Raw genomic sequence first — 15347 nt, forward strand, 5'->3', positions numbered from 1 at the left:
GGAACCAGGGATATGGCCGCAATGCTCGAAAGGCCCACAGCAGTATTCAAGTAATGAAAGGGTTAAAACCCTACGAGGAAATTTGTTTTAAGAGAACACCCCCCTCCTAAACTTCTGCTCTGCTTCCCCACTTGTGCCCCCCAGCCCCCCCACCACCACTGTCTTCTTTTCGAGAGTACTCTCAAGAAAAGACATTCCACAGCCCTTGCATGGATTAATTTCCCAGCTTGTTCGGTACTGAATTGCCGGGGAATCAAAGGAGGAGGATGCGCACAAATGGGGAAATTTCACTCTTAAATAACCTTCCCCTTTTCTGCAGCAAGGGTACGGACACCCTCTCTCCAAACATCCTAAATTTTGCCTAAGCTTTTACACACTCCTGTTGAATGACTGGGGTCCTGGTTTCTTACAACCTAATGGAGCAAACCCATGGATAAGGTGGCAGGAAGAGCTTTGCTGCTGGTTTCAATGCACGAACTTCCCGGCCAGAGCAAAGTGTATTCTGTAGAATAGGAAGAATTTGGCACACACCCTCTGATTTCCAACAGGCACTCAAGGGGCTGGAACTCTCTGGCAACCGTCTGTGCAGATGGCCCATAAAGCAAAGCAGCGTTCGCGCCTGTACAGATTTTGCTAAGCACCAGCTAGTGAGCTAAGCAGATGAGAAATGGTCTGTTGTAGGGCCACAGAAAGAACAAGGATTCCACAAGCTGGCCCCGCGCTCACCTGGATGCAATCTGGCCACCTGCACTCATTCTTGTCCAAGTCTTGAGAGTGCTCAGCTCTTAAGAACTCTTAAAAAACAACTTTGGTTGAATGAAAAACAGGCATTCTAATTCCTCCCCCCCCCCCACCCCTTCTTAAAAGGAGGGTGTTCTGTTAAAACAAAGCCAAAAAAAATGTTGAGGTTTATTAGTTAAAATATTTTTATATGAAAATAATAAAACTGCAACTTTGCAGTCACTCATACGGGGGAGAACCAAGAAACCAGCCACCTTGAAACCTACATGCAACAGGAACAGTAAAAATGACAAACGTATATAAAATTAACCAATAAAGTGCATGTTTCAATATATATTACATCTGCCCCATCTGAAGAACACAATAATGGTTTTGCAAAAAATGTCAAGGATTTCTTTTTTTTTTTTTAAGGGAGGGGGCAAGGGGGGGTGACCAAAGATCACATGGTATTATACAAGGGATTGGTTGTACGTTTCCGGTCATTTGCTTTTTTCAGTCTCCTCGGCAGTCGAGTTCTACCGTGTTGGTACCTGGGCACCACAGCGAGCCTTAGGGGCACCGGCAAACCCGGCAACCCAGCCGTTTGGGGGTTAGTCAATTTCACTTCTGAGAGCGGCGGAGTCAGACTGAACTCTTTGGCATACTGTGCCGGCGGCCTCTCCACTGGTTTGCTGAGGGCGATGCTTTCTGTCATCTTGAGTGGCTCCACAAAATGCACTGTTAGCTGGGGGGCCTGGAGGACCGGGGGCAAAAGTGTCACATCCAGGCCTTGCGCTCTGTGCTTCAAAGCATCTGCATGCCCTCTCTGGCCACAGATGGCAGGAAGCGGGTCGAGGGAGGCTGGGCTGGCGCAGGAAGAAAGAGTGTCTCTACAGGACAAGTCGTCCTTTAGCAGATCCAGGCAACCGAGCTTGGCTAAGGACGCCGATCGTTTCATGTGGGAAGGCGTGGTGAGGCCTGCTTGCCGGATCCGGGCCTCCATTTCCTTTGCGCGTTGTTTCACTGAGCAAGGGCTGCTGCTCAAGTCTTGCATGCTGTCACTGCTGGAGCTGTGGGGGAGGCTGCAGCAAAGAGAGGAGGCAGCCGGGGTTTCTGGAGCCACCCCAGCAGATGGGTCTAGCTGACAGGGCATGTTTAAGTCCCCCAGGCTCCACTGTGCTAGGGCCCCCTCGCTCCTTCGGCGAAAAGTGCTCCCTCGCTCCTCAAATGCAAACTGTCCGTTCCCAGCATAGCCCTGCGAAGGGGCAGGCTCTGGGTCTGAGCTTGTGCTGTCCTGCGTGACCCCCTTTAAGCAAACAAAGTGCTGGTGAGCAAGGCAATCCGAGTGCAGTGGGGGCGGGCAGCTCACCTGACTCACTAACAGCGAAGCTTCCGGGTCTATCAATGCCCCAAAGTCCTCCTCCTCAGGACTCCCCAAGGAGAAGACAGCTTTCTTGAAGTCCCTGTGCTCCAGTACTGAAGGCCTCAATAACGGGTCAAGAAGATTTTCAGAGCATAATGGTGCATTGCAGTTCTCATCAACCATGGATGCTGCAGCTATCACCTGGGCTTTTTCTGGCACCTCAGATTCATGGCTCCGCTCTGTTGCTGGGAAATCTGCCCCAGAGAGACTAGGCAACCTGGCCACATGGGTGTACTCGATAATCTCAATTCTCTTTGGGAGGAGGCAAGGAGCAGGGATCTTTTCGTGGCCTTCCATTGAAATCACTGTTCTGTGCTCTTTGGCCAACCCTGAGACCTCTGCATGAGAGCTCTCCAACAGGTCATCCTGAGGGGGAGAGACAGACAGCGCAGTGGGCTGTTCGGAACCCGTCTCATTCTTGGTGTACCCAACTCTTGCAGCCTCTTTATCCCTGGAGGTCTGGGCCAGCTCGTGAGACGGTTCTTCATCCTTGCCCTTCAAGGAAGCATCAGCCGCTGCTGATTCGTTCTTGGAGTTCTTGCGGATGGGTAATGGCGCAACAGGGGAGGCGTGTTGGAGTTCCTGTTCCTGCCGGAGCCGCTCCTCAAACTCCAGGGTGGCACGCCGCACAGAGCCCGGGCACCACTTGGGCCCAGGATTCAGACGACCCTCTAGCGAGTCTCCTGTCAAGTTGTCACTCTCTTCCAGCTTAGCGCAAGGCATCTGCGGGACTGATGTACTTTCTTGCTCCAGTTTCAAAGGCTCTCTGGCTGCCTCCTTCTGCAGCAAGCTGCCTCCTTCTCCGTGCTCAGCTTTCCCAGGTTTATTGTCCCAGGCCCAATCTGATTCTGCCGGCAGCTCGTGGACCGTGTTCCTCTTGGAGGCTGGAACTTGATGGTTCATGCTGTCAGTTTTCACGGATCCCTGGCCCACGCCCTGGTGGATTGATTCGATTTCCGTGACTATTTCCTTCACTGAGATGGCATTTTCCGAGTGAGAACGCGTCAGGCCACTCGAATGGTTTGGTTCAGAGAACTTAGGGAGAGAAAACAGAAGGAGACAAGGGGATGGCGGTTAAGGAGAGATCACAACCATTTCCGTGTCATACAGTTTGAGCTTCAGATGCTGAGAGGGAGGGCATATTCTACTAACATCTTTCTCCCCTGGAAGACATCGCTGTCGTTCCAATGTAATTATGCAAAATCTGAAGGAAATTATTCATACTATCATGAAAACCTCACAACAGGTTCATTTCGGGATGCAATTGATTAATTTAGACTGAAATCCTGAGCAGAGTTATTCCAATGGGCTTAGACTGGAGTAACTCTATTTAGGATTCCACTGTTAGTTTTTATTTTTACTGGCAATCTTAAGCTGTGATGTTGAATTCTGCTTTTTAATGTATTTTTGATAGATTTTTTTTATTGTAAGCCGCCGAGAGTGCTGTAAAGTGGAAAGGCAGCTAATGTCCTAAATTAAACGCAGAAATAAAAATAAAACTGCCTTACTGTCTCAGACCAAGAGTCTATCTAACCCAGTATCTTGTTTCCAAGAGTGACGGGCAGATGTCTTTGGAAGCCCATAACCCAGGCATGAAAGGGATGCCTTGCCCTGGGGGCCTGTGCCCAGAAACCTGGAATTCAGAGACAGACTGCCCCAGCACAGGGCACTGTCAAGGCAAACTGCTGCTGTCACATCCATATCCCCTGGATATAAACTCTGAAGGGAGGAAAGGGGTGTGTCTCCGTGTGAGTCTACTGGAGCAAAGTACAAAGGCCTCTTGCAGCACCTTTGCTGCAATTTTGAGTTTGGCACAGAAAGAGTCGCAACGGTGCCTCAAGCACTTCCTGGCCCTTTAAGCCCACTGCTCCTCTCCCCCAGGTGTACGTAGGCACATCTGCTGAGTGAGTGTTCTCTTCATGCATCTGTTGAAAACCACCAAAGGTGATGCTTCAATAAACCTCACAGTCTTTAAGATAACACACGATGGTTTTACATTTTTGCACATCTTCCATGGCCTTTTCTAGTGCAGAGGTCATCATTACTCTTTTTGGGGGGCCGAAAAGCCTATAAAACTGACAATCTGTTTGTGTGTCTCTCTCTCCCAGATTGTTAGTAAAGTATTTCTACCTTCATGGGAACTATTACATTGCCTTCTCCGGCCCTCCCCCCCTGCCTTTCCTAAAATTCACCTGCATCCCTACCCTTTCCTAGCATTCTCTTCTGTTTATAAAGCATCAGCAAACAAAAAGGTTCATCCACCACCAGTACCTTCAGATGTTCTTCTTCCGCTGAAGATGCTTCTGAGGCCTGCGGGGAGTTGCCTATCGAATTGTTTCGTGGAGCATCTCCCACTGGATCAGAGGGCAACAACTCCAGTGCCGAGACTTTGGCAAGGCCATTCCTCCCACCTCCCTGGTCTTCTGTCCTTGAGTGGGAGAAGGCCCGTGACCTGCCCTCCTGAGAAAGTTCCACAAACTTCTCCAAGGCGCTGAAGAAGTCGATTCGGTCTGTGCTGAAATCTGTACTCTCGGGTTGGGGTGGGAATGAAGGGCTTGGGGAATTGTGGCTGGGCGACTTCGAGAGGTCTTGCATGCAAGACTCCAGTTCTTCCATGGGTACCAAGTGGACGCTCCCGTCGCTTTGCTTAAGGGCGTCTTTCTCCAAGTCATCCACTGCCAAGTCTGGAAACTCGGCATCCATTTTGAAGGCCTCTTCCTGCTGCAGCATGGCATCGGAAGCTCGGCAGTTGTCCAGAGGGAACTTTGAATCGTCTAAGCAGCACCCAGAAGAGCACCCGTTGATGCTGTTCAAGTTCAACTTGTCCTCCATCTGCTCAGTGTTGAAGTCTCGGGAAGTGATTTCCAGTTGGATCACCCTCTCCTTGCCGCAGAGGTCCTCGATGGAGTTGGTGCCTGGATGGCATAGGCACTCCACAGGTGGACTAGAGGGCACTCCTGGACAGGCTGATGGGTGGTGACTGTTGGGGGTCTTGTTCTCTGAGATCTGGTCTGCTGATGTGGTGATCTCCTTTTTGCTGACCTCCATCCCGGACTTGCCAATAGGCTCATGATGGTCGGAGAGATCGCTGTCGGAGTGTGACCGCCACAGCTTGTTATGTCGCTGCTTGCTGTGGGAAGGGAAAGACAAGACAAACAGAGAGAGTCAACATCATCTGAACTGTCCATTTGTTTTATTTGTCAAGGCCCACCTTCTCTGCAAAGTCATTTGGGCAACCCCTTAGTCCTCCTGTCCCACTGAAACTAGACTTTAAGCATATATAATTGTGTCCTTGCGTTGTATAAGGTGCTGTGTATATAGATAAAGCTGTACCACTATATCGATATACGGCAGTTTCCTATGTTCAAACATTTCCTCTTTTTGTGTCATTCTGCCAGATGGAGGGCCATTACAATAGGAGCAAAGCCTTTGTATGCAAACCCATCCAGAATGAGAACCCTCAGGGGCGAAAGAGACATGCTGAAGACCATCCCACGTGCCACCCCACATTCCCTTTCTTCCTTCTATCTGAATGGTTGGTTTCCTCTGACTTCTCTAGGAATTCCATTTATGGAATTCCTAGAGAAGTCATTATAGTGAAATAGCCCTATTGCAAGGGCAATAGGGCTATTGCACTATAGTGACAGAAAGCCCTATTGCAAGAGCAATAGGGCTATTGCGCTATAGTGACTATGTGCAATAGCACTATTGCAGAAGTCACTATAATGCAATAGCACTATTGCATTATAGCAATAGTGCTGCCCCTGCTCTCCCATCTGTCCCGCTCTCCACTCACTGCTGAACTTTAAGGCAGGGCTCTCCCTTAACATCAGAAGAGCCCTGCTGGATCAGATCTATGCTCCAGCATCCTGTTCCCTACAGTAACCAACTAGATGCCCCGCTGTTGTCCCCAAGTAACCAGCAACCAGAGATGCACTGACTCTGAATATGAAGGTCCCGTGGCCAATAAAAGCCTTGATGGATCTCTTCTCTCTCCGTTAATTTTTCTCACTCTCTTTCAAACCATCTAAGCTGGAGATCGTCATTATACCTTGTGCCCATGAATTTCACAGTTTAAATGCCCATGGAAGCCATAATACGTTTTTGGTCTGGTCCCAAATCTACCACCCATCCAGTGCCTGAGTTCCAGAGGCATTTTGCAGTGCCCGCGTTCCAGAATTTATCCCCTTTCTCCTCCCCAAGCATAATTTTATAATCCTCTTATCTTATAAACCTCTCTCTTATTTGCTTATGTTCTCAAATATTCATGGTGGAAAGCACCATCAATTCACAGGTGACTTGTGGAAACCTCTTAGGGTTTTCAAGGCAAGAGAGACATTCAGAGGTGGTTTATCATTGTTTGCTTCTGCGTAGCGGCCCTAGACTTCCTTGGTGGTCTCCCATCCAAGTACTAACCAGGGCTGACCCTGCTTAAATTCTGAGATCTGATGAGATCAAGGCACTATGCCTATCCATAATACTGTATAAATAATAAGCTCCTAATAGAACCGTCTCCCAGAACACCACAAGAGGCTTTGAAAAGCTCTTTGCTTTGGGTGGGCTGTTTTGTTACTAGGAATAGCCTTCTCAGGTGCCCAACCTGTTCTAAGAGTCACCCCAATCCTGCCCGCCTGCCCTTCTGCTGCAGAATGGCATTTCTCCAGGACAGAACTTGTAATGCAGCAATGTGGTGGTGAATGGGAAAGCTGTGCACTGGGGCCAGTCTGCTCTTCTGGGTGTTTCTCCTCCTCTTGCCTCTAGAGGGAGCGCAAGCTCAGTTAAACATCCATAATATACTGCAGGGTGATTTTGCACTGTCCTGCTCATGCCAGGCCAAGTCACTCTCATCAAGTTGGAACTTAAAGAAGACAAAAGTATGAGTGTGTGTGTGTGCATGCGTGCATGCGTGCGGTTTAAAAAAAAGTTAAAACCCTGCACCAAAACAACCTAAAGTTCCTCCCTATATCAGTTTAGCAAGCTCACAGTTCCCACTCTCCTTTCCTTTATGAACCTTATTGCTTGGTACTAGACAGATGACCCTGTCCTGGATAGCCCAGGTGAGCCTGATCTCATCAGATCTCAGAAGCTAAGCAGGGTCAGCCTGGGTTAGTAATTGGATGGGAGACCTCCAACGAAGACCAGGGTTGCAGAGGCAGGCAATGGCAAACCACCTCTGCCAGTCTCTTGCCATGAAAACTCCTCCAGCTTTGACTTGAGGGCACTTTCCACCACCACTAGAGAGATGAATAAATCAAGTAAAACCCCTCTGTGCTTGAATGGAAGAGCAGCTTCAGCTACGGCTGGGGTCTAAGAAGACCCCCCCTCCCCACCTGTCCCCTATGCTGGGGCTCTCTGCATTCAGCAGCACAGGAAAGGTGAGTTCCGAGTTAATAGCTGCTACTGAGAAACGGCAGAGTACACCCCCCCACAAACACATACACACTGAAGGCTGCTGCCCCCGTCCCAGGGGGTAGCCCAGTTCACGGCCAGTTTCCTTCCCTCCACAACCTTTGCAAAATTGTAACCAGATAGCACTGAAACGTCAGAGAGGCAGGCAGCTGGCTTTGAAACTGAAGCACCAATCACATGAATGTGAATCAGCATTCCACCCGCCCAGAGTGGGCAGAGATGATAAACAAGAGAACTTCAATCTTAGCCAAGCCAGGCCAGGATGTGTGTGTGTGCATGAGACTAACAGGGTGCATCAAAACAGCAAAAACTGAAGGCGCCATGGTGCTCAACCACCTTCCAGAGCAACCCATACTACCAGAAAACTGATGCAGAGACACTTTACGAAGCCCAGCAGATAATTTAGGGAAGGGCAAAAGAGAAAGAAAGCTAGCAATTAATTTTTCAAAGCAGTCCAGCAAAGTCTTGGCCCAGGTATGCCAAGCTTGATCCTCATGGTGGCAGCAGCAGCAGTTTAGAAATGCAGAACAGTTCCAATCACAGAAATGATTTGGTATCCACGCAAAGAGAAGAGAGCAGAGCAAACATGGCAAAGGTCCACTAACTGAGCTGGAGCAAGAAAGGGTCTAAGAATGCGTGCCAAGATCAAACTTCACTTCTGCTGCTATCTTGCTTAGACAGACTTTGCCAAACCGTTCCCCAGCCAGCCTACCTTGCAGGAGGGGTGGTGGAAAGTGCCATCAAGTCAGAGATGACGTAGGGTGACCCTGTAGGGTTTCCAAGGCAAGAGATAAACAGAGGTGGCTTGTCATTGCCTGCCTCTGCATAACAACTCTGACTTCCTTGGTGGTCTTCCATAGAACAGGATAGCCAGGGCCATCTAGGTTAGGGCACCTTACAGGGTACCACTTCTAGTGCCACAGGTTTGACATGCACAGAGTGCTACTGAGTATCCAAAGTGATTCAAAAACCATCAGGGAGGTGGAGTGCCTGCTTGGCATACCGAAGGTTTCAGGTGCCGTCCTAACAGCGTCTCCAGTTAAGGGGCCTCAGGTGTGGGGGGAAAGCTCTCTCCCTGAAACACTAGAGAGTTGCCGTCTGCCAGAGAAAACAATCTTCAGCTAGACAGGTCAGTAGTCTGACTCCATACACGGTAGCTTCATTATGCTCACAATCTCAATGATCTTTAGTCTTTAGGTCAAGGAGCAACTGCGTGTTTACAGCAGACGACTGAGCTCCTGGCCAAGATCTGCACTGCTTCGGTTTCTGAGCCATTTGGCTTCTCTAGGCTCCCGTGAATCCCAGACGTTTAAGGGAAAGTGAAGACTGGGCACTGGATTTCTTGGGCTGGGGCAGGAGAACATACTTATGCCAACAATGCAATACAAAAGTCTCAATGCGGGGAACTAGAATTCAGCAGCAAAAATGGAAAAGGAGAAGTAAAACTCCGACAGTCCACTCTGTCTTAAAGTACCAACATTGTACCCTTGGAGCAGAGTTCAGATGACCTAGTTCAGTTCTTCAGAGCAGAAGAGATCCCCCGGCTCACCTTCCTCCTAGGCCACCTACTCACGGTCTCATCCCCTCCAGATACAACAAAGGAAGACTAAGCGGCCTACCCTGCAAGATGATGACTGTACACGAAGCGCCCAAAATGCATGAAAAACATTCAATATTCTTTCCCTCCCAGGCCTCGGTTCCTTGGGGGTTGGGCTTCGATTCAGCAACTTCGGGAACTGGAAGGGTCAGGCCAGGTCACCTCCTCCAGACCTTTCCACACTTCCTTTTGCTGCCCTTCCAAAAATGCACACTTTCAAGGCCTGAGATCGAGCCATTGGGGAGCGACACGCAGCCTGACTCGGATTCTGGGCTCAGAGGTCTCTGGCAGGAAACGGAGTCGCTCTTTCCTCTCAGGGAGGTTACATGGGGACACTGTCAATACATGTGCAGGCGAAAGAGGCCAAAGACAGGGAGGGGAGGGGGAGCAATGTTGAGACATCTTTCCCAGTCAGATGATGGGGTCTCCCATTACAAAACAAGCCCAGCAGGAGCAGCTTTGCGCAAGAAAAGAACTGTGGGAGAGGAGAGCAGCTCTCCAGACCCAGCCCCCTTATATCAGCCTAGTGGAGAAGCTTCCAGAACACGGCTGCGCAGACGGAAAGCACCACATGCCAGGGGCACCACAACAATTTATTTATTTTGCCTTGTTTACACTTTGCCTTTCTCTCCAATGGGAAACCAAAGTAGTTTACAACGTTCTCCTCCATCCTCACAACAACCCTGTGGGGTAGGTTAGGCTGAGAATGTGAGACTGGTCCAAGGTCCCACAGCCAGCTTCCATAATCAAGAGGTCTGCTGGGCACCCTCAGAATGCTCCCCCCCCCCCGCCCCCCCACAGCTGCTTCATAGCCTCATTTTACTGTGTCGCCATAAAGGCTAGAAACTTGAATTCTTCAGAACTGAGATTCAACGGCCTTAATTTTCCTGCTCTTGCACTGCTCACAGATGAAGAACTGTGCTGGATCCATCTAGCTCAGCATCCCATTTCCTTCAGTGGCCAACCCGATGCCCCTGGAAGACCCACAAAAGAGGTCGAGAGGCCAAAACTGTCTCCTTTTGCTTCCCAGCGCGGATATTCGCAGATATACTGCCTCTGAACATGGAGGCTCCATCTAGCCGTTGTGGGTGGATCTCTGCACCTAAAGCAGGTGCCATTTGATTGCAACTACAGATTGATAAAATGCACCAGACTATAACCCCAAATGAAGAGCTTTGCGTGAGTGCAGTCACCATGTGAAGTGATCCATGGCCTGCTACAATAATCTGTATACCACACAATATAGGAGCATTTTTATACATACTGGTTTCTGGACGTGTGGGTTTGTTTGTTACAAAAAATGTATGACTGACCACTGAGGAAGGCCCTGGAGCCGAAATGCATATGGTCTGGTTTAGTGTTGGTCATTTGACAGGATTATCAACTGCATTTGGAGAATGTTATACCTATTTTAAGCACATGTGCACAGCCTGCTGTTCAGGCCTTATGTTTTTAATTTGAATACTGTGTACACTGTATAATAAATACTTATTTTGAATATATTTTAAAGGGTTTCAGCTTGACCCTTGTAGCGTTTATGGATCTCTGCACCTCCATAAATTTATTTATTTTAAAGCCATGTAAATTACTGGCCATCACCTATACCAGCCGACTAGAGGAAAACATGCCCCCCTACCCACCCAGCCTGTTAAATACTTTGGAGATGGTCGGGTGGTGGTTATTGGAGAAGTCTGCTGCTGTGTGTTTTAAATATTTACGTGGTTTTATTGGTTTTAAAGTTGTATGTATTTTAAATTACTATACCGATTGTAATCTGCCCTGAGCCTGCTGATGAGGGGAGGGCAGAATATAAACTGAATAAAATAAAATAAAATATATCCTGTAGAAGGGTTTTCCACAAGTCAATTACACATCGTGTGTAGTACTTTGATTTTCTGCTCTTGAATCTACTATTCAGAGGGAGCCAATATATGAAAAATATATGCATGATGGATTTGACTTCGGTTTTTTAAAAAATCCTGCTACTGTATTTGTCGAAGGCTTTCACGGCCGGAGAACGATGGCTGTTGTGGGTTTTCCGGGCTGTATTGCCGTGGTCTTGGCATTGTAGTTCCTGACGTTTCGCCAGCAGCTGTGGCTGGCATCTTTAGAGGTGTAGCACCAAAAGTCTGAAGATGCCAGCCACAGCTGCTGGCGAAACGTCAGGAACTACAATGCCAAGACCACGGCAATACAGCCCGGAAAACCCACAACAGCAATCCTGCTATTCTTTTAAGTCCTGTACTCGGCACCCAGGACACACAAAAAGGCAGTAAATGTTTTTTTTAAAGTCAGTGAATCTGGCCTTTTGACACTGCCGCCCCCCCCAACCCCAAACACACAGAAGATTCTCCTACAGCTGTGAAACCTTCCTGAGACTCTGGGCCAGGGTCAAACTACACTGAGTGCCAGCCCCAGGGTTGCGTACTTCTTCCCAGCCCATCTTTTCCTCAGTATTCCTCTCCTGCCCTTAACATCACACAAGCATGCCACTCGGACTTCCTCTTGCCCAAAACCAGAGGTGGCACCCAGCACTTGAAACCAAGGTGAGAAGAAGTACAATGACTTTGCTAACCTCCCTTCTCCAAAATCATGAGACCGAGGAAGATCCCCTGTGGTCAGATAGGAAGTTCAAGCTGCAGCTTCTCCGCAGAACACAAAACTGACCTTGGGCATTCATTGCCGCAAAATGAGACGATGACCATGAGCGTAAGATTTTTAAAAAATATTTGTAAAAGATCTATCAATAGCCGTTAGCCCTGGTTAAATAGCACCTCTGTGTTCAGAGGAAGCATGCTCCATGGACCCCGTGCTGCAGTCAAGGGCTTCCTCCACGTATTGGTTTGCTCCCCTTTTGCTGCCAAACTGGACTAGTAGGGTTTTTTTAAGCGTCCATACAAGTTAGTTCTCTCTAATCATCCACTTTCCAGGTTTCCCTCTGCTTTGCTAAGAAATGCAATCCAAGTGCATTTCCACACCATCTGGACAGAAAGGGCACGTTTCTGAAAGTCCTGCCTGCATTGGCATCATTGTCCTTCCATTAGCCCCACGTGGCTAGCACTTTTTTCTGCTGAGTCACCAGAGGACTTGGCTTTAAAAAAACAAACAGCAATTGCTTTAGTGCTATAGTGCAATAACATTATAATGATCTCTTGCCACAATCTACCGGTTCCCCAGAATTATCAGCTTTCTTTTTTTTAAAAAAAAAAATCTCTGGGCCTTTTTGTTATGGAGATATGATGGGAAAAGCACAAGCAAATTTTGTCCATATGGCTTGTCCATATGGCTTCCCCTCCCCCAATGAGGGGAAGCTGCAAGACAGCTGAAGTAGGGCAGAAATTCACTGCTCAAACAGTAGTACAGATAGTCGAAGGCTTTCACGGCCGGAGAACGATGGTTGTTGTGGGTTTTCTGGACTGTATTGCTGTGGTCTTCCCAAGACCACGGCAATATATCCCGGAAAACCCACAACAACCACAGTAGTACAGATTCTCTGTTAATGCCTCTGTATTTGCGGCAGCAATGAAAGTAACATGGAGAATCACTGCTGGGTGGATGCAGCCAAGCAAAAGGGAACACCATTGTGTTTATGGCATGCTTGTGAGTGCGCACGGCATCTGTAGGCACAGAATAGGGTCAGCAGAAATGCACCTGGCCAGAAGGATCCCCTGGTATTCCTCTAGCTGCCGCATGAAGCTGGGGTTAGGCTTGGTGACTGTGCGCCGCTCCTTCACATACTCATAGGCCCGATCCAGGTTCCAGCCGTACTCCTTCATTGCATATGCGATCACGGTGGAGGCTGACCGGCTGACTCCCATCTTGCAGTGGACCAAGCACTTGGAGCCATTCTTCCTGCAAGACAGCGTGGCCGTCAAATAACGGAACATCAAGCCAAGTACCCTCCCTTATCCCATACAGTATGAGGAAGGTGGGATGTGAATTTTACAATCCTAGGAGCTCAACCTGAGAGAAATGACCACCATCTAACCTATCACATTCACTTTAGCAGGTATTTATTTTATATTTATTTATTTATATCCTGCCTCTCTCTCCAATGGGGACCTAAAACCACTCACATTGCTCTCCTCTCCTCCATTTATTTAGGCTGAGAGGGTTTGACTGGCCCAAGGTCACCTAGCAATCTTCCATGGCAGAGTGGGGATTCGAATCTCGGCCCCCCAGATCCCAGTCCCATACTCTAACCACTGCACAATGATGGCTCTCAAGGTACAGATGGCAGGGTGAATAGCATTTGAATAACAACAACAACAACAACAACAACAACAACATTTGATTTATATACCGCCCTTCAGGATAACACCCACTCACAGCAGTTTACAAAGTATGTTATTATTATCCCAACAAGAATCACCCTGTGAGGTGGTTGGGGCTGAGAGAGCTCTGGAAGAGCTGTGACGGATCCAAGGTCACCCAGCCGGCTTCAAGTGGAGGAGCGGGGAATCAAACCTGACTTTCCAGATCAGAGTCCTGCTGCTCTTAACCACTACACCAAATTGGCTGGATCTGAATCCACCGTCCTGGGTACTAGCACTGCATCCCAGCAGCTGGTTCATGGAGCTGTGTGTGTGTGTTCTTACGTCTCCGCTTGGTGGAAAAGTAGATGGCAGGATTGGGACCCCAGTGGCCCATTGCAAGTCCCAGTGGCCTATACCTGCTTCAAAGACCCTTGGAGTGGCAATTTTCTATATTGCTGCTTCTGGAAAAAACTCCAGTCTCTGGCCCAATCCCTTGCTTCACATGGTTGAGCCAAGTGAAACCCCTCCTAAGCACAGAGAAACACCTTGAGAGGACCAGCAGCACAGTTAACCATGGTTACAGCTAATTGCCTTCCCTGCTTAATTAGCATTTTTAAAATAAAAATCCTGCTTAAGCAGGGAATCAAACCATATAAAAACCAGGGAACCTGGGTAGCCTTTGTATGTCTATTTCCTTCTTACATTTTCAATAGAATTTTATTAAGAGTTTTAAAATTAGATATAAAACACACAAACAAACAAAGAAAAAAGGAGAAATAGAAAAGAAAAAGATAAAAACCACACACACACATATATATAGAAAGGAATACATGCCAATTTTCTATTTGAAAAGGTCTAACAATATTACATATTATGTACTAATTCGAAAGTTACCATAAGTAACTACTTTTCCTTTCCACCCATACATTCCTCCCCTCTCCCTAATCTTCAAAAGCACAGATCATTAGTTCCTGTCTTTCTGTTTCTTGCAAAAAGTCAATAAGGGGCTTCCAAATGCTCAAATACTTATCTAACGTCTTTTCCCTGAGTATGTCTATTTCCTTTTGAAAAGACTTACTTTGCTTTGGAGATGAATTTGTATGTGTCATTCCAGTAAGCTAGCAGATCTGTTGCCTCTTCGTCATAAACACGGATGTTGTGGTATTCGAAAATCCCTGGGAAGAAATTATCGATTTCTCGAGTGACATTCAAAATGTACCGCACCCTGTGTGGAAACAGAGGAGAAGATAAGATTGCTGGTAAGGACTGGGGGAGGGGGGGGAGGAAAAGAGAGGGGGGAGGAGGCAAACAAAATGCTGGATGGGGGTTGCACAAATGGAGAGGAAGAACCCCTAACAGGTCTGGTTTGAGCTAAGGGATGTACGCGGGTTTCTTAGTTCCAGTTTGACCACCAAAGCGTGGGGAAAGCAACAGGAAACCAGGCGAGCCTCATCGGCACACTTTGGGGACTGAGAGGCGGATCCATCAGCAGATGCCAGATCCCTGGACACATTTTAATCCAACTTTGCGACATGCAATCAAAGTGGTAAAAAAAGGGATTCTTCCATGTGATTGACAGCACGGGGAAAGGAGGGATTCTATGACCGTGCCAGGGTCAGTTTAAAAATCCAACAAATGATCGTCAGCCACAACCCCTAAGTGGGACTTGCACGAGGGGAGGCAGCGTACATTTGAATAGGAGGTGCTGGAGACAAATAGGGGGGAGGGGGAGGGGGAGACATCATTCTCAGAGACCGTATGGGAAATCTTTGTCATAAAGAAGTAAGTATAGTAGATTGCTGTTGGAAACCAGAAAGCTGGACCAGATGGACTTTGCTCTGATCCGGTCATGCAAAGCATATGTTCAGTTGCTACCTACTTGCTGCTGGAGTAGAGACGACAGAGCCCCTGCTGTCCAGTTTCAAAAGCAGGGGGCAAGGCT

The 15347-nt window shown here is 48.0% G+C and overlaps 1 protein-coding gene across 2 annotated transcripts in view; it reads right to left on the bottom strand.

Moving 5' to 3' along the window:
• Positions 1-175: 175 nt before the first annotated feature.
• The window catches only part of SSH2 (slingshot protein phosphatase 2), a 128517-nt gene continuing 113345 nt past the window's right edge, over positions 176-15347 (bottom strand). For both annotated transcript variants that reach the window (XM_055001513.1, XM_055001515.1), the window contains 4 exons: positions 14484-14630; positions 12801-13001; positions 4415-5273; positions 176-3178 (listed from right to left, as the gene is read on the bottom strand). In XM_055001513.1, the coding sequence (XP_054857488.1) occupies positions 1181-3178; positions 4415-5273; positions 12801-13001; positions 14484-14630 (3205 nt within the window). In that variant the 3' untranslated portion in view covers positions 176-1180. The remainder of the gene's footprint in view (positions 3179-4414; positions 5274-12800; positions 13002-14483; positions 14631-15347) is intronic.

This window comes from Eublepharis macularius, chromosome 17 (genome assembly GCF_028583425.1).
Source record: "Eublepharis macularius isolate TG4126 chromosome 17, MPM_Emac_v1.0, whole genome shotgun sequence".
In the NCBI taxonomy this organism is placed as follows: domain Eukaryota; kingdom Metazoa; phylum Chordata; class Lepidosauria; order Squamata; family Eublepharidae; genus Eublepharis; species Eublepharis macularius.